At 35.4% G+C, this 19,688-nt stretch overlaps 1 protein-coding gene across 1 annotated transcript in view; it reads right to left on the reverse strand.

The window, feature by feature from the left end:
* Positions 1 to 14,492: 14,492 nt before the first annotated feature.
* The window catches only part of ODR4 (odr-4 GPCR localization factor homolog), a 34,929-nt gene continuing 29,733 nt past the window's right edge, over positions 14,493 to 19,688 (reverse strand). Inside the window, exons 13-14 of the mRNA XM_043568043.1 lie at positions 19,274 to 19,384; positions 14,493 to 16,506 (exon numbers count right to left, since the gene is read on the reverse strand). Coding sequence (XP_043423978.1) covers positions 16,439 to 16,506; positions 19,274 to 19,384 — 179 coding nt within the window. The 3' untranslated portion in view covers positions 14,493 to 16,438. The remainder of the gene's footprint in view (positions 16,507 to 19,273; positions 19,385 to 19,688) is intronic.

Here is a 19,688-nt window from a genome sequence, read left to right on the forward strand (position 1 = left end):
AGAATCCCAAGCAGTCTCCATGCTGTCAGCGAGGAGCCCAATGCAGGCAGGGTTTGATCCCATAAACCGGGAAATCATGACCTGAATCGAAATCAAGAGTCAGATGCTTATCCAACTGAGCCACCTAGGAGCCCCTATAATGTCTAATTCTTAACCACAATTCCACAAGTAGATAGTATTATTCGACTTTAAAAATGATGAAACTGAAGTTCAGAGATCTATTTCTCTTGAAAACACTTGCAAAACTCCTCCTACACAAACAAATGGAAATGCAAAATAAAATATAATTTGAAAAATGTTTTTAAACACATGAATGAACTGAGCAAGAAGATAAAAGAAACTTCTAGGGGTCTGAATAACTGTAGGAAATAATGGTGAGTGAGAGCTGAAGCACTAAGGCCCGTATATGAAGACATAGTGCTTGATAAATCATCAAAAATTGGCTCCCTGTAGGAAGTGTGCTTAAAACAGTTTTGCCTATTTTCCCCTGGTGGACCAATGTTCAAATCAGACTTTGTCACAAGTTCTAGTCTCCAGTTTCCTAAATGAAGACTTTATAGATTCTCATTCCTTAAGCCTTTTATAGATTTTCTTCCTACTTCAAGCACTTCACCTTCCTCATATTTCACTGAGAAAATAGAATTTATCAGACGAGCCCAACTTCACCTTTCCATCACCAATCTACAATGTGCACCTGCATGTAAACACTGTTTCCACTGACGTTATAACGCGTGTCCATGCAGCTAAGACTCATGACCAAACTGAGCAGTAGAGCCAACCTTCTCACCCATTTTTCTCCTGCAAGTGTTTTCCCTCTCATTTCATCATGTTTCACCCTTTCTCTTTGTCATACTATTCATATTGGCTTGTAAATGAATTTTAAAATTGCCCACTATGTAAAATATACCTAACTATAATTTAAAATTTCCAGCTATTCCTCAGTTCCCTGCTTTCCTATACAGTCATATCTCTCAAAAGAACTATCTACAGCCACTATCTTTGTCTTCATTTCCATTTTTTTTCATCCCACTCCCATCCAGCCTTTGTCTCAAACACTCTAATTACAGTTGAAGTCATATTGTCAAACTTAGTGGACAATTCTTATTCCCTATTTTATTCTATCTCTTAATAAGCATATGTCAGAGCTGCCCACCTCCCCTCTTTTTGAGTCACTTCTTTCGGCTTCTTTCAAAATACACTGTTTGTTTGCTTTCTATCCTACTGACTATTTCATTCAAGTATGAATAGTCTTCTCTGCCAAACACTCATCCAAGGTAGCCCCCTTCTGTCCATAGTTTTAAATATCACCTTACATTCAGATCACTTTCAAATTCACATTTCTACTTTCACCTCTCTCCTAGACTACGAAACCCTGTGTCTCAACTGGAGAAAGAGAATAAAGGAGAAAAAGAATGGGAAAGAAAAAGAAGGCCTGTAATTGTTGTAGATATTGGTGATACAAATATGGGTAATATAGAATTCCTAACTATGGCCAGCATACATTGACAAGTCCTTGACATATAGTCATTGCAATAGGTAGTTTCTTTTAATGAACCTAAAATTCCATATTCTATTCCTCTTTGTAAATTGGGAAAGGCATTTTAAATATCCTCTGGCCTGTTTCTAAGTTGGTGAATTCAAGACATATCACAAGGAGGAAAAGTTCTAGGAGAGATACATGCAGGGCAATTACATATAAAATAAGAAACAAAAAAAAAATAGTCCAACTGTTTTCTCCTATCAAACAATTGCTAACAAATTTGTTAATCCTTTATGGAGTTCTCTGCTAGGGAATTAATGGACTCAAAAAGCCATAGAAACAAACAAACAAACAGGATCTTCATATGAGATATTAATAATGAAAAAACTCTTTAGTGGAATGTCTCTTTAGATTGACATTAATTCCATGAGCTGGAAGTAAATACTTAAAAAGATGATGACAAGGCAGTAAGGAATGACAGTCAAATGGATATCTTTAAAGAGAACAATATTTTAAGAATGTAAGTTCTCAATCGCTAGTCTTTAACTACAATGTGATACAGCTTTGTAGGGCAGGGGTAGAAAAGCATAGCTAAGCAGTGAGAAAAGTTTCATCTATTAAAAAGAAGAATAAAAAGGAGTGCTTTGAAAGATTCCTTCAATGAAAGCTTTACTCTTGTATCAACTGTGCATTTAAAATAGAGAACTAGCAAGCTTAAGCAGGACTGAACCCAGGAATGTATTTAACCCATAATTGCCAAAACAAAAGTAACTAGGTGGCACCTTTGTAGGGAGTAAGTGATGATAGCAACCATTCTCAAAATAAGCACTTGGTGACTAATGGATGCCAGAATGCAGCTTTGATGGTAACACTCATCAGAAAGAGTCGGACAAAAGGCAGGATTTGACTAGAATATCTGAAACCCGCTGCTGCAGAAATCCTGGATTACAAACTCCCCTCATGTAAACACTCATTCCGCTATTATGTTTGGCAGGAGAAGAGATCATTTTTGTCTCAGCAAAAGAATGAAGTTTAAATGTAAAGGTCTAAAATGCTGTAACATGCCTCATAACAAACCACCCAAATAATAAGGGGAATAGCCTTGGAAGAACCAAGAGTGTCAGTTGCAAAGTAATATTAAAATAGAGAAATATTTTAGGGAACAGCAAAATTATATTAGTAAGTGAGAAGCTTATTCCTTCATTCGTTCATGAAATATTTATGGATGAGCTGCAATGTGCCATGTAGTGTTCCTGACCTTAAGGAGCTTACAGTAGAGAAAGGAGACATTTAAACAAGCAATAGGTAATGCCTGCATCTATATCCATGTATATATTAGTAATGGTGGTTAATAGCCTGAGCACTGGTGCCAGACTACCTGGGTTAATTCAGTGACCTTGAGTAAGTTAGTTAACCTCTCTGTACCTGTTTCCTCATCTGTCAAATAAGGATAACCATAGCACATCCTCACTGGACTGTGAGGAAAAAGTGAATAAATCATGTAAACAAACTACTTAGAACAGTGCCTGTAACATAGGTATTACTCAAGTGTTGTTATTATTATTATTATTATTATTATCATTATTACTATTTCTAACAGATACTTATGAAGTATCATGGTACATACAGTACATAGATACAACCTCTGAAAGATATGCTCATGTAAATAGAAGCTAATTTACGAAGATGGTGGGATGCAATTCATCTATCCCAAACACCTCACACACATTCCTGCATATAAGGACCTTATTAAAAATTCTAAATATTTGAATTGAATGAGAGATCTCCCCAAAAATTGTCATTTCAAGTTGACTGAGGATACCATGATAAATATAAGTTAAATTATTTCTAAAAACAAAAGTGTGAAATAAATATTAACACACACATGAGAAAGAAATCTACAGAGTTTTGAGGACTACTATACTGAATTTTTTTTGGTACAATATAATCATGATCATATACTTAGTTGTTCAAATATATCTTGTAAACTATTACCTCACGATAAAATTTTGATTTTCTTTGTTTTCTTTATCTACACTAGTTTTCCACAAGTTTTGAGTGTCTAATACATACAAGTAATTATGTTAGATATAGGAAGTAGGTGATAAAAATGGGTAAGATATAGTCATTCTTTCTTCTCAAAGATTTGCAATCTAGGAGAGCACACATTCCTAAAATTAAAAGACATGGGGATTTATTTTTATTTTGTTTATGTATTACTGTTTGAGATCCTATATTCTGGAACCCAGCTGATACTGGATTTCAGTGAAGAAATTAGTATACATTCATGCCCCTCTGATTAGCTAAACACAGTCATCTCTATTCTGTTCTTCCTCTTACTTTCACTCTTAAAGTATATGTTCTTCAAGACCTCCAATTTTTCAACCCTACCTCTTTAACACTTTCTCCATTTCATGGTTTATGTTATATATAATATAATGTTATACATAACATATATTATCTCATTTGATTCTCACAACTGCCCTAAGAGGAGGGCACAGCAAAGGTTTTAATATGTCCTGTTCAAGGACGGAGACAAAATTTTTTCAGCTTTATTGAGGTGTAACTGACATTGTAAGTTGTCTAAAGGATACAACACCATGACTTGGTATAAATATACATTGAGAAAGGGTCTGCCCACACACACATACACTAAATGAGTTAATTAATACAGATGATGGAGAAATTGAAGTTTATGGTTAGTTTACTTGTCCAGGTTTATACACCTAGTAAGATGTAGAGTCTAAACCTAACCTTGGTCTCCCAATCCTAGTGCCTATGCTCTAGGATACATTATACTCTTTGTTTACCAGTCACCAATACAAAGCATACATTATCAACAAAATTTGGGATTCCTTAAGATTAGAAAGTCTGTCTTAATATATTTCATGTCTGTGTCAATTCTTCAGGGAAAAAGGAAAGTTACCTGGAATCCAGATAAAGCTTCGGTAGGTTGCACAACTCCAAAATCACTGTGGTGGCCATGGCCCTGGTAGACAAAACAAGCCTTAGGTATATAGCACATAATCTCAGTTTTCAATTATGGATTTTCCTTTTTTTGGCAATAGCATTCAAAGGAAACATAAATTGATATCATAAACATAAAATAAATATCTTTACTTGAGTCTCTCATCTATAACAAGTATCAAAGTCTTTTTTATCTTTCAGAGCTTTTTTTTCATAGTATAAAGATAATGCTTCTAAACAACCACTTTCATAAAACCAGGTGTTTCACCCTAGGCTATTTTATTTTTCAAAATGTCCACTCCCCACTCCCAATCCCTGAGCACATACTAGCTTGATTTAATCATGTTATCTCAAAAACAGTAATTCATTTTTAAGGCTGACATTTATTCATTGCTGACATGGTATGATTATCTCCTCTACAGGGTTCCTGTTCTAACAAATTAATGCACTTTCAACACACAATGATTATCACACATGAAATTGACTTGAATTTCAGAGACTTAATACTAATAAAGTGTGTTAGTCCCACATAAGTTTAGAAGCATAAGACCACGGCTGTACATTACATTCAAATTCATTAAAAAAAAATACAGATGTGATTTTCCCATCATTTTTTCCACTTTGCACATTTATTTTTTAATTTTTTTTGTAATACTTTTTTTAATTTTATTTTTTATTTTTTAAAATTTACATCCAAATTAGTTAGCATATAGTGCAACAATGATTTCAGGAGTACATTCCTTAATGCCCCTTACCCATTTAGCCCATCCCCCCTCCCACAACTCCTCCAGCAACCCTCAGTTTGTTCTCCATATTTATGAGTTTCTTCTGTTTTGTCCCCCTCCCTGTTTTTATATTATTTTTGTTTCCCTTCCCTTATGTTCATCTGTTTTATCTCTTAAAGTCCTCAAATCAGTGAAATCATATGATTTTTGTCTTTTTCTGACTGACTAATTTGACTTAGCGTAATACCCTCCAGTTCCATCCACGTAGTTGCAAATGGCAAGATTTCATTCTTTTGGATTGCTGAGTAATACTCCATTGTATATATATACCACATCTTCTTTATCCGTTCATCCATCAGTGGACATTTGGGCTCTTTCCATACTTTGGCCATTGTTGATAGTGCTGCTATAAACTTGGGGGTGCATGTGTCCCTTCAAAACAGCACACCTGTACCCCTTGGATAAATGCCTAGTAGTGCAATTGCTTGGTTGTAGGGTAGTTCTATTTTTAATTTTTTGAGGAACCTCCATACTGTTTTCCAGAGTGGCTGCACTAGCTTGCACTGCCACCAACAATGCAAAAGAGATCCTCTTTCCCCGCATCCTCACCAACATCTGTTGTTGACTGAGTTGTTAATGTTAGCCATTCTGACAGGTGTCAGGTGATATCTCATTGTGGTTTTGATTTGTATTTCCCTGATGATGAGCGATGTGGAGCATTTTTTCATGTGTCAGTTGGCCATCTGGATGTCTTCCTTGAGGAAGTGTCTATCATGTCTTTTGCCCATTTCTTCACTGGATTATTTATTTTTGGGTGTTGAGTTTGATAAGTTCTTTATATATTTTGGATACTAACCCTCTATCTAATATGTCATTTGCAAATATCTTCTCCCATTCTGTCGGTTGCCTTTTAGTTTTGCTGATTGTTTCCTTCGCTGTGCAGAAGCTTTTTATTTTGATGAGGTCCCAGTAGTTCATTTTGCTTTTGTTTCCCTTGCCTCCGGAGACGAGTTGAGTAAGAAGTTGCTGCGGCCAAGATCAAAGAGGTTTTGCCTGCTTTCTCCTGGAGGATTTTGATGGCTTCCTGTCTTACATTGAGGTCTTTCATCCATTCTGAGTTTATTTTTGTGTCTGGTGTAATAAAGTAGTCCAGGTTCATTCTTCTGCATGTCGCTGTCCAGTTTTCCCAGCACCACTTCTGAAGAGACTGTCTTTATGCCATTGGATATTCTTTCCTGCTTCATCAAAGATTAGTTGGCCATACATTTGTGAGTCCATTTCTGGGTTCTCTGTTCTGTTCCATTGATCTGGGTGTCTGCTCTTGTGCCAGTACCATACTGTTTCGATGGTTATAGCTTTGTAGTATAGCTTGAAGTCTGGTATTGTGATGCCTCCTGGTTTGGTTTTCTTTTTCAACATCACTTTGGCCAGTTGGGGGTCTTTTCTGGTTCCATACAAATTTTAGATTATTTGTTCTAGCTCTGTGAAGAATGCTGATGTTACTTTGATAGGGATTGTATTGAATATGTAGATTGCTTTGGGTAGTATCGACATTTTAACAATATTTGTTCTTCTTATCCAGGAGCATGGAATCTTTTTCCATTTTTTGGTGTCTTCTTCAATTTCTTTCATAAGCTTTTTACAGTTTTCAGTGTATAGATTTTTCACCTCTTTGGTTAAATTTATTCCTAGGTATTTTACGGTTTTTTGTGCAACTGTAAATGGAATCAATTCCTTGATTTCTTTCTGTCGCTTCATTGGTGGTGTATAGGAATGCAACCAATTTCTGTGCATTGATTTTATATCCTGCAACTTTGCTGAATTCATTAATCAATTCTAGCAGTTTTTTGGTGGAAATTGAATTAGTAATCAAAAATCTGCCAAAAAACAAGAGTCCAGGGTCAGATGGCTTTCCAGGGGAATTCTACCAAACATTTAAGGAAGAGTTAACACCTATTCTCTTGAAACTGTTCCAAAAAATAGAAATGGAAGGAAAACTTCCAAACTTTTTCTATGCAGCCAGCATTACCTTGATTCCAAAACCAGACAGAGATCACACTAAAAAGGAGAACTATAGACAAATTTCCCTGATGAACATGGATGCAAAAATCCTCAACAAGATATTAGCCAACCGGATCCAACAATACATTAAAAACATTATTCACCACGACCAAGTGGGATTTATACCTGGGATGCAGGGCTGGTTCAATATCCGCAAAACAATTAATGTGATTCATCACATCAATAAAAGAAAGGACAAGAACCATATGATCCTCTCAATAGATGCAGAGAAAGCATTTGACAAAATACAGCATCGTTTCTTGATAAAAACCCTCAGGAAAGTAGGGATCGAAGGAGTATACCTCAAGATCATAAAAGTCATATATGAACAACCCAATGCTAATATCATCCTCAATCTGCCTTTTCCACTGTTATTCAACATAGTATTGGAAGTCTTAGCCTCTGCAATCAGACTACTTTGCACATTTAAGAGATTTTATTTATTTATTTATTTATTTATTTATTTATTTATTTATATTTTATTGAGAGATAGAGTGAGACAAAGCGTGAGGAAGGGAGGAGCAGAGAGAGAAGGAGAGAGAATCTGAAGTAGGCCCCAGGCTCTGAGCAAGCAGTCAGCACAGAGCCTGATGCGGGGCTCAAACCCACGAACCGTGAGATCATGACCTGAGCCGAAGTTGGACGCTCAACCGACTGAACCACCCAGGCACCCCTAAGAGATTTTAAAAATTTATTTTGTTGTTGTTTTCATTTTGGTGGGGGACTGGAGAGAACTTTTATTTTTAATTTATTGCCAAGTTAGCTAACATACAGTGTATATAGTGTGCTCTTGGCTTCAGGAGTAGATTCCCATGATTCATCACTTACATGCAACACCTAGTGCTCATCCCAACAAATGCCCTCCTTAGTACCCATTTTCCCCTCTCCCTGCCCCTCCATCAACCCTCAGTTTGTTCTCTGTATTTAAGATTCTCTTATGGTTTGCCTCCCTCTCTGTTTGAAACTACTTTTTCTCCTTCCCTTCTTTCATGGAATCTTTTGGGTCTTCCATATAAAGTATCATGTCATCTGCAAAGAGTGAAAGTTTAATAATTTGAAATTTACAGTATAATTCTATTACTTGACACAGGAGTTAGTTGTATACACACACACACACACACACACACACACACGCACTTGTTTTGGTAACAAATATATATTTGTTATTAATTTCTACTTAATTGCATTGTGTTCCTAAATGTAATCTGTCTTACAATATCCTAATTTATTAACTTTTGAAAATCTTTGTGTGCTAGAGGGGGAAGAATGATTAGTTGGCTAATTACTGATTGCAGTATTTTATATATTTCCCTTAGATCAAGCTTGTTGATCATGTGGTTAATATCTACATTGATATTAATTTTTTGTTGATATCTTGATATATTAAGGATTGCAAGCACTGTACTAAAATCTCTGATGGTACATTAGTCACTTTCTCCCTATATTCTATCAATTTGTGCCGTGATATTTTATGACATTTTATTAGGTATATATGTTTAAAATTGATAGATATTCCTGGCAAAAGGATTCCATTTTATCATTATGTAATGACCACTTACAAATGACTATAAATTTGTTTGCCTGATATTAATTTAGTTATACTTGCTTTAAAAAAATTATTTGTTTGGGAAGCCTGGGTGGCAAGAGTGAACATCCCAGTCTTGTTCCTGACCTTGGGGGAAAGCTCTCAGTTTTCCCCACTGAGGAATCTTTTGGGTCTTCCATATAAAGTATCATATCATCTGCGAAGAGTGAAAGTTTGACCTCCTCCTGGCTGACTTAGAAGCTGATTCTTCGAAAGAATTAACAAAATTGATAAACCACTAGCCAGTTTGATCGAAAAGAAAAAGGACCCAAATAAATAAAATAAAGAATGAAAGAGGAGAGATCACAACCAACACAACACAACCAACAGAACAATAAGAGAATATTATGAGCAATTATATGGCAATAAAATGGGTAATCTGGAAGAAATGGACAAATTCCTAGAAACATATACACTACCAAAACTGAAACAGGAAGAAATAGAAAATTTGTGGTAAGGATAATATATGGATTATGTTTTTAGAGTAATAATAGTAATTATTTCCCTAGGTAACTTCTTGAATTCTCTCCTTTCTCTTGTATTTTTTATCATTTTTAATATTTTACATATACTAAAGAATATATGTATAATAAGTCTCCTGTGATGTGTCATTAATTCTTTCCCACCCCATATGCATGTGCTACTCTTCCATTGAGAGGTGAACTTCTTTTCCCTCTCCTCTAGGAACTATACTGGCCCTGTTTGCTTTGACCAAAAGAATATGGAGGAATGACATTCTGGGATTTCTAAGCCCAGTCCTTTAAGAGGTAACAATTCCCACTTTCTTGCTTTTTGAACACTGATGTTTGGGGCTCTTCCTTTTGGAATCCAACCACCATGATTTGAGAAGCCTAAGCCATGTGGAGAGGTTATGTGCAAAAGCAGCAGATAAATTGCCAAATATGTGGATGAGCTATCTTGGATGTCACAGCCCTTAGATAACTGAAGCCCAAGCTAACATCATGTGGAGCAGAACCTTTCAGCTGAGCCAGCTGAACCCAGTCAATCTATAGAATCATAAATAAATGATTAATAAAACCATTAATAAAATGGCTAGTGCCAGTAAGTTTTGAGATGATTATGAAGAGATAACCAAAACAGAAACTGGTGCCTAGAAATAAAGTAGCACTGGGCCAAAGCCAAAACATGTAGCCTTAACATGGGAACTTAGAAGGAGACAAAAGCTTTAAGGCCTTCAGGAAACAATGATGGCAAGAACAATGAAAAAACTGTTACTGAAAGGCAACCCTTGTTATGAAAGGCACTTTCACCTGCAGTAATGTGAAAGGTAGAACTAATGAACTTGTGGAAATCACAAACTGGAAGAAATAACTGAATAATCTTGTGGATCTGGCCAAGGAGATTTCCAGACAGAATACTGAAAATTCCAACTGACTTTTACTGGCTTTGATCAGAGATGGAAAGAGAGATGAACTAAGTAAGAAACTGTTCAGTTTTGGAGCAAACTTTATAGGAAATATAAAGGCCCTGAACACCTTTTTCCAGCCAGCAAGAAATTCTAGAGGAGGAAATGACCTCTGGGCAATGCTCAACTCTAGGGAATTGCAAGTAAAACAAAGCACAAGTTAAGTTAGGATTGAGAGTACAGCTAGAATAACCTTTAAGACTTCAGAAATATTTAATCCAGTGCCATAGATCTCTTAGCTAGACAAAAAGACTTCTAAGAATCTTATAAGCATGTATGTTATTTTAGTCCACTCAGCAAGGCAATTGGTACCTGATTCTTAAGGATGTTGTCTTTCAGCATCCTGGCACTTAGCTCAAAGTAGAGGGAGAGGCCTATCTTGAACAGATTTGTGGGTGTGCCTTTTGCTGAATGGAGTGGATTATAATTTGATTCATAGAAAATACACAATATTTTTAAAGGAATTACATCAGTTTGGTCTAAAAGGAAGAGGCAGTTCAAAATAAAAAGAGGCTTCTGGGACTTCAACCTTCAAAGAAAGACAAGGAAGCAAGTTGAGAAAGCTATTCAACTTCAAACAAGGCACTGTCATGGAAAAGGACAACTCAGATTAGAGTCAAAATCTCACAGGGAAGGGCCAGAGCTGAGAATTAGGCCCTAATTAACATACACTCCCTGTGCCTAGAATCATGATGATTTTAGAGACATGTGCCCAGTTGGGAGTTCAGAATTGCTATGAACCATTTTCTGCTTTGTACCTCTCATTTTCCCTCCTTTCAGACAAGAATCTATTGCCGGTCTTACCATATGGATATATGGGGAAGAAAACTTGTTTCTTAGTTCATGCATCTTCATATTGAGAAGAGCTGAAGTAAAGGTGGCTCATCATGTACCTGAAACTGATTCAAATGATGGGATTATGGGCCTTGAGCCTGAATCTAAAGATGAAACTTTTAAGGTGTCTTGAGAGGTGGTGAATTCATTTTCCACATCAGGAACATGAACTGCTATGTCCAGAGTCCACAGGGTATATTATGATAATAATCTCCAAAGATGGTTGCCATCAAATCCTTTCCTTCTCATATATGCATACCCATTGAGAGGTAAAGGTTTTTTCCCCTTCATCTTTAATCTAGGCTGGTCCTGTAGATTACTTTGACCAACACAATGTAGTGATGTTCTTAGATTTCTAAGCCAGGGCCTCAAAAAGACGCACAGGTCCTACTTCTTTCCTCTTGGAATGCTCACAATTGGGATGTTACTCTTGAATCCCAGTCATTACGATAGGAAGAAGCCCAGTCACCATGATGGAAGAACCCCAAGCCACACAGGCCACACAGAAGAAAACTGAGGTGTGATAGGTGAGTTCCCAGCTGATGGCCAGTATCAACTGCCAACCATATGAATGAGCTATTTTGGATGTTTCAAACCTAATCAAGCTCCTAGAAAATTGTAGTTCTAGCCTACACCATGTGAAGAGCAACCTGATTCCTGTCAATTCAAAATTGTGGGGGAAAAAAAAATGAAACATTGTTTTAAGCCAATTAAGTTTGGGGGTCATTTGTTAGTAGTAGACAACCAAGAAAATATATATATATGTTAATACCATTAGGTACATAAAGTGAGTATCAAGTAACCCATTTCAACTCAAGAACTAAAAAATCACCAATAATGTTTCATCTATTCATTTGTTCCTTCTTGTCTTCCTGCTCTGCCATTAGTCCCACCTTGAAATGGTAATCAACATCCTGAATTTTTTGTATCACTCTGCCACATTAAAAAAAAATTATCATGTGTTCCTGTGTAATATAGATGAGATTTGCTTGTTTTTAAACTTTATAAAAGCTATCTATCATACTGCAGCCTTCTGAGACTTGCTTTCTTAGGTCATTCTCCCTATTAAATTAAATTACAAAACCCATAATTTATTTTCCATTTCTTGTCAATAAACATTTGGGTGATTACAAATAAGGCTGCCTTGAACATTCTCAAGATGTACTCTTGTATACATATGGAAAGAATTTCTCTAAGGTATATATGTAGAAGTAGAATGGTCAGGTATTAGAGTATGTATATGGCTTACTTTAAAAGATATTGCCAAATTGCTTTCCAGGGCAAACTGTGTGTTGATTTACAACCCCACCTGTAAATGTCTTCTTGATGCAAATCTTCTTCATTAATATTGTTGTATTTCTTAACTTTTCATTTTACTGGATGTAAAATGATATTCACCATGGTCTTAGTTGATGACTTATGAGATTAAACATCTTTTCATGTGCTCAGTCACAACCTCTTAAAATGTCTGATTTGTTCTTTGCTCATTATGTCTACAGTACAGTGATGAATAGAAGTGGTGATAAAAGCATCCTTATTGAGTTCCTGATTTTAAATGTATAAATACAACTTAGTCATACTGCACCATCCTTTCTTATATAATGTTGAATTCAGCTGATCAATAGTGCTTTTGGTTTTAATATCTGTTAATGTGTGGGATGAGTCTGGAATTTTCTTTTCTCCTACTGAATGTAGGAGTAATCTGATTCTACTATGAGTAGTTATACTGGATCCACAAAATGAGCTGAAGAGTCTTTGGAAGAGTTTGCATGAGATGTTTAAATAGTATTGTCCTTGAAAAAGAAACATCTGTAGATGTGGGCTAGTCTGTCAAAAAATTTTTCATTACTTACTTTTCAACACTATTGAATAAGTCTATCTAGCTTGTCTATTTCTTCTTTAGACAATTTAAAGAAATTGTATTTTTCTAGACCTTAATCAATTTTGTCTAAGTTTTCAAATATATTAAGATGCTTCTGTCAGTCTCAGCATTTTCATCTCTGCTATATCTATGGAATCCTTTTTTTAAAATGTTTTTTGAGAGAGTGCACAAGTAGGGGAAGGGCAGAGAAAGAAGGGGACAGAGGATCTGAAGCAAGCTCTGCACTGAGCAGCAAGCCCGATGCAAGGCTCAAACTCACCAACTGTGAGATCATGACCTGCACTGAAGTCTGAAGCTCAACTGACTGAACCACCCAGGTGCCCCAAGAATCCTTTTCAATCTTTATGTTGTCTACTTGGGCCCTGTTTTCTTCTTGTTCAATTACGCCAATTTTATTGTCATGAAGACAACTTTGACTTTGTGATTATTTTGTTTTCTAATTCATTGATTTCTTCCCTTGCCTGTATCTCCTTGCTTCAACATTGTTTATTCTGTTGTTCTTTTCTTAAGTTACATACTCAAGCTTTTTAAAAAATTTAAGCATTTAAAGTCATTTCCTTCAGTGCAGTTTCTGCTGTACCACCCAATTTCTCCGAACGTGGTGCTTATAATTAAGTTCTAAGTATTTATGTTTTTAAAACATGTAAATGTATGCTTTTTAAAAAACTTAACATTTCTTACTGACCTCAAACTTATTTCTGATTATCCATTTAATACTGATTTTTAAAACTACTGTAATTTATTTCATGCCCAATACATGGTCAACTTCCGCTAACATAAAATGCGTAAGAATATTCTCTAATTGCTGATTATTTTAAATCTGTTGAATCAGTATGTTGATTGTATTATTCAAGTTTGGTTTTCCATTCATTTTTGGCTTGGTTTATTTACCAATAATTGAGAGCTGGTGAAATTTCCCACTCTATTGTTCAATTTGTTGGTCTAGCCCTATAATTTATGTATTTTGAGGTCATTTTATAAAGTATATACAAATTTAAAATCGTTATTTATTTCTAGTGAATTGATCCTTTTATCATTTGGTGGCTTTCTCCATCTTTAATAATACTACCATAAAATCTAATTTGGATTTAATATCACCAAAGCTACACAAATTTTATTTGTCTGTGTTTTCATCTTTTAAAAAACCTAGCCTACAGCTGGATTTTGAAAACTTATTCAGTCTGTTGTTGAACTGGGTTTAGTCTATTCAAGTTTAATAGTATTACTTAACTTGTTACTATGATTTTATCTATTTTGCCCCTCTCCACCCCTAATTTCTTCCTTTTGTACTGTTACTGTATTCCTATTCCATTATTTTAAACTTATCCTTTGCAATGATTCATTCCCTATCTACTATTTTTAGCAGTTACACTTGAAATTTTACCATATATATTCAACATACTTTAAACAGTATCTTCAACCACTTTCTGAACAATAAAGGCACCTCAGAACACTTTAATTCTAACCACCCTCCTTCCATCTTATAAGCTACTATCCAGTTTTTCAATTATATCCTATTTTAGAAGTCCACATTCATGTTGCATAAAATGTTTATTTAGTTTTACATTTTTTTTTACAGTTTTACTTCTTAAAAACACTTTTTTCATTACAATTGTTTTATATTAACAACACTTGATTTACATGTTTATCACTTTATTCACTAGTCCTTCAATTTCAGATCATCCTTATGGAATCATTTTCCTTCTTGAAGATCATCCTTTTGCAGTTTCTTTAGCGAAAGTCTGTTGATGGCAAAAATCTGTTTTTCATCAGAACATTTCAGTTTTGCTTCATATAAATTCTAAGTTGATAATTAGTTTTTCTCATAATTTTGAATCCATCATCTTTTGGGTACATTGTTGCTATTGAGAAGCCTACTAAGTATGTGACTGTCTTGCCTTCATTGGTGATCTTTTTGTCCCTTTGATTGCTTTTAAAATCTTGTATTTGGTTACCTTTTTGTTCTAATACTTTGGGTTAGGCATGGATTTGATCCATATATTCCTGGGATATAATACGTTTCCTGAAATCATGAAGTCATATTTTTCCAACAAATCTGGAAAATAGTTATCTTCAAATATTGCCACTCCTCCACCCCTCTCTATTCTTTCCTCGTAATACTTCTAGTCTTTGTAATTCTTCTCTCCATATCTCTTAACTTCTCTTTAATATTTTTATTTTCTTGTTCCTTGTTTCTCCTTGCTGAGCACTGGATAATTTCTTTAGAACTCACTTACAGTTTATTTATTGTGTCTTCAGTTGAGTCTAACATGATATTCAACATGCTTGAGGTTTTGGTTTTTTTTTTAATTTCAAGTAACATTTTTTCCATTTTTAGCAGTTCTTTAGTTCTCATTTGTGCCTGTGGTTCCATCTTTCATAGAAGTTGGTGATGAGACCTTGGAGAACTGAATCCAAAGCTTATTATTTCTATGGGAGCTTTCTCATGCTAGCTGGTTTCGATTTGCACTGGTAATCTATACTGCTTTATCATAATCTATGGAAATCTTGAGGCTGTATCTTGCTTCTGCCAGAAGTATTTATAGGATACTATAAACTGGGTAGCAATTCCAACTGTACTGGCTAGGACAGCATGTCAGATTCAGATTCATCTCCTTGTTTCTAGTCCAAGGCAAATTGCATATTGGCAGTGTTGCAACTAGTATTTGCCATCTGAGTAACCACTGCCCACTTGCATGTTTAATAGAGTATTCACAATTCCCAACTCAAAATGTGTTCATTTTTGTGGGGGAGTCAAAATAGAGGTATGATTCTCAGAAACTTCCCTACTGTCTTTGAGCCGATTAATGCATTCAAAAGTAGGTTTTATTCAGGATTTAGTTTTGTAGTACCTAGTCTAATGTACCACTAGAAGTAAATGTCTAATATATTAAAACATGTATGATATGCTAACCTGAGAAAGCACATGATTTATGGCAATCCTTACCAACTCAAACCTCTCTGAAAAGGTTGCCTTACCCCTTGACCAGAACTCAATCAGTATTTTGTAACTGAGTATGCCTTAGAAAGGTCCTAGAGTATGAGTTCACCTAATATGTAGTTGCTCCACTTCTTAGAAATTTCTCCAGTTATTCTATTACTAAGATATACAGTCAACCCTGACTATTCACGTTTTCAATATCCTGATCAATATGCAATCCAGATCAAGAGGACTAAAATCTATGAAAGTAAGCCATCATTTTGAACATTTTTGAAAATAGATAATAAGGATTTGTGACATGCAACTTCCATCTATATGCACAACTTTATTTTTGCAAGCCTGAGCCATCTATAATATAAGCAGGGCTAAATGAGGCAGCTAGTGATTTCCATTTAGTCAGAAACACACCTAGTAGGCATTATTGGCAGCAGATCTGGCTGCTACTGTCTGAAATGTAGATGGATGGTCTGCATCTTTATGATTCATAATTGTTGGTCAGTGTTCTCTGGATGATCAGGAAGCTCTTTGTGTCTCACCCTAATCACTGAAGTAGTGAAAGGAGATCCCCGCAGCAAGGACTGCAACTGCAACCGCTGCAATCACACCTACAAGTAAAACAAACACAAAACACGTGGAAATGGGATGAGCAAAAGAAAGGCTTAACTGATCCTCAGCTCTGAAATGCAGGTGACTGATGCGCCTAAACGAGACACACATGCACAAACACATATACTTCCACACACACATATATATGTACTAAAAGCCAGCAAAGTCTGAGGAGGAAAATACAGCTGTAAGTGGAACAGTTTGCCAAGGTTGAACTGGTAACCATGTACTTCACCACTTAGCAAACAAAACCCTAAAAAAAAAAAAGCATGTCTCTTTAACACATGTGTACTCACCTAAGAGAAAGACTCACACATACTTGAAAAGGTTTCTTTCTTTTTTTTATTTATTTTTTTAATGTTTATTTATTTTTGAGAGAAAGGGAGACATAGTATGAGTGGGAGAGGAGCAGAGAGAGACAGAATCTATGCTGTCAGCACAGAGCCTGATGTGGGGCTTGACCCACGAACCATCAGATCATGACCTGAGCTGAAATCAGATGCTTAACTGACTGAGCCACCCACGTGCCCCAAAAAGCCTTCTATAAATATGTACACTGAATAAGTCAGTCAGAGAAAAGACAAATACCATATGATTTCACTCATATGTGGAATTTAAGAAACACAACAGATGAACATAGGGGAAGGAAAAGAAAAATAAGATAAAAACAGAGCAGGAGACAAACCATAAGAGATTCTTAAATACAGAGAACAAACTGAGGGTTGCTGGAGGGGTGGTAGAGGGGGTGGGCTAAATGGGTGACGGGTACTAAAGAGGGTACTTGTTGGGATGAGTACTGGGTTTTATATGTAAGTGATGAATCACTGAATTTTATTCCTGAAACCATTATTACACTATATATTAATTGGTTGGATTTAAATAAAGTTTTAAAAAATAAGTTAATTAAATAAAATAAATATGTACAATGACATCCAAGCCATCTCATGGTAACTAGCTTAAACCATAAGAGAGCTCCAATGAGCAGTGTGTCTCAAACATTACAAGGCAAAGTCAATTGTGTAGCTATTAAAACTACAAAAACTCAGATTCCACCATTATAAAATCTAAGAATTAGTAAGCCTGTGCTGGTAACTTTTATTTTTATTCATTTTTTTTCTGATAATTGTAAGTTAACCAAAACAAAACTGACCAGAGAAGTCCAGACACAGACCCACACATATACACACACTTTGGTATAAAGAATTTGGGTAATCAGCTAATGAGTAAGTGACAAAAACAACTAAATTTCCTAACTTCTCTCAGTCAAAAGTCTTAATGCTTACAAAGCATTTTTCAAATTGGCATTCCACTTAACAACAGTCTACATGTTCTTCCATTAGTAAGTCTGAACAATGTTAAAGTGACTGCCACACTTCTTGGAGCCTTTAAAATTTTGAAATTCAAATGACATATCGGACAAAGGGCTAGTATCCAAAATCTATAAAAAGCTCACCAAACTCCACACCCGAAAACAAATAATCCAGTGAAGAAATGGGCAGAAAACATGAATAGACACTTCTCTAAAGAAGATATCCAGATGGCCAACAGGCACATGAAAAGATGCTCAACGTCGCTCCTCATCAGGGAAATACAAATCAAAACCACACTCAGATATCACCTCACGCCAGTCAGAGTGGCCAAAATGAACAAATCAGGAGACTACAGATGCTGGAGAGGATGTGGAGAAACAGGAACCCTCTTGCACTGTTGGTGGGAATGCAAACTGGTGCAGCCACTCTGGAAAACAGTGTGGAGGTTCCTTAAAAAATTAAAAATAGACCTACCCTATGACCCAGCAGTAGCACTGCTAGGAATTTACCCAAGGAATACAGGAGTACTGATGCACAGGGGCACTTGTACCCCAATGTTTATAGCAGCAATCTCAACAATAGCCAAATTATGGAAAGAGCCTAAATGTCCATCAACTGATGAATGGATAAAGAAATTGTGGTTTATATACACAATGGAGTACTACATGGCAATGAGAAAGAATGAAATATGGCCCTTTGTAGCAACGTGGATGGAACTGGAGAGTGTTATGCTAAGTGAAATAAGCCATACAGAGAAAGACAGATACTATACATGTTCACTCTTATGTGGATCCTGAGAAACTTAACAGAAACCCATGGGGGAGGGGAAGGAAAAAAAAAAAAAGAGGTTAGAGTGGGAGAGAGCGAAAGGATAAGAGACTCTTAAAAACTGAGAACAAACTGAGGGTTGATGGGGGGTGGGAGGGTGGGGAGGGTGGGTGATGGGTATTGAGGAGGGCACCTGTCGGGATGAGCACTGGGTGTTGAACGGAAACCAATTTGACAATAAATTTCATATATTTAAAAATAAATAAATAAATAAATAAATAAATAAATAATAAATAAATAAATAAAATTTTGAAATTCATTATGAATTTCCAGACTTGCATGTGACTTTTTTCATAGAACACATACCAAAATCTTCTACATTAACAGTTTTGCAAAGAACACCAGTTTGCAAAGCACTGGCCCAACTATACTAACTGAGTCCCAAAACTCAACATGTTTTTCTTCCAAAAACACCAAAAAAATTAACAGAAAGTATCATGTTCGAGGGCACTTGAGATAATGCATTATTTATAAATCTTTCCATCTCCAGGATCTAGCACTTTCCATAATACTCAAATACTCCTTAAACCAGTACTTCTAAGAAAGCAAAAATGGAATGGAAATAATTTAAAATAAGAAAACTCAAAATTCAAAATACCTTTTCAATGTTATAAAAGAAATTAAATACCTATGTTTTGCTGAATTTTCAGTATTATTCTAGTTTTAATTGGTTTTTCAGGATGTTCATCATCTGTGGTGTCCAATGAAGCTTCAGTATTCACAGAGTACCTCATACAAGCTGCAAGAGGATAATAATAATTTAATAATAATTCCTAAATGAGAATTACCATTTTAAAATTAATTTTAAAGAATATTATAAAGAGCATATACAACAAGCTCCATTTTCCTTCAACTTGACTTTTTTTAATAACATAATGTATTTGCTCATTATCAAATGCAGGCCAATTCAATCTCATGGAATGTATGTTAAGATGACAATTTTTAAAATCCTGTATGTAATTTTATAACTGACTGAAATCAAACAGCCATAGAGCTAGTTCTGAGTGACTCCCACAAATTATAATTCATTTACTATATGGTAG

This window comes from Prionailurus bengalensis, chromosome E4 (genome assembly GCF_016509475.1).
Source record: "Prionailurus bengalensis isolate Pbe53 chromosome E4, Fcat_Pben_1.1_paternal_pri, whole genome shotgun sequence".
Taxonomy (NCBI): Eukaryota; Metazoa; Chordata; class Mammalia; order Carnivora; family Felidae; genus Prionailurus; species Prionailurus bengalensis.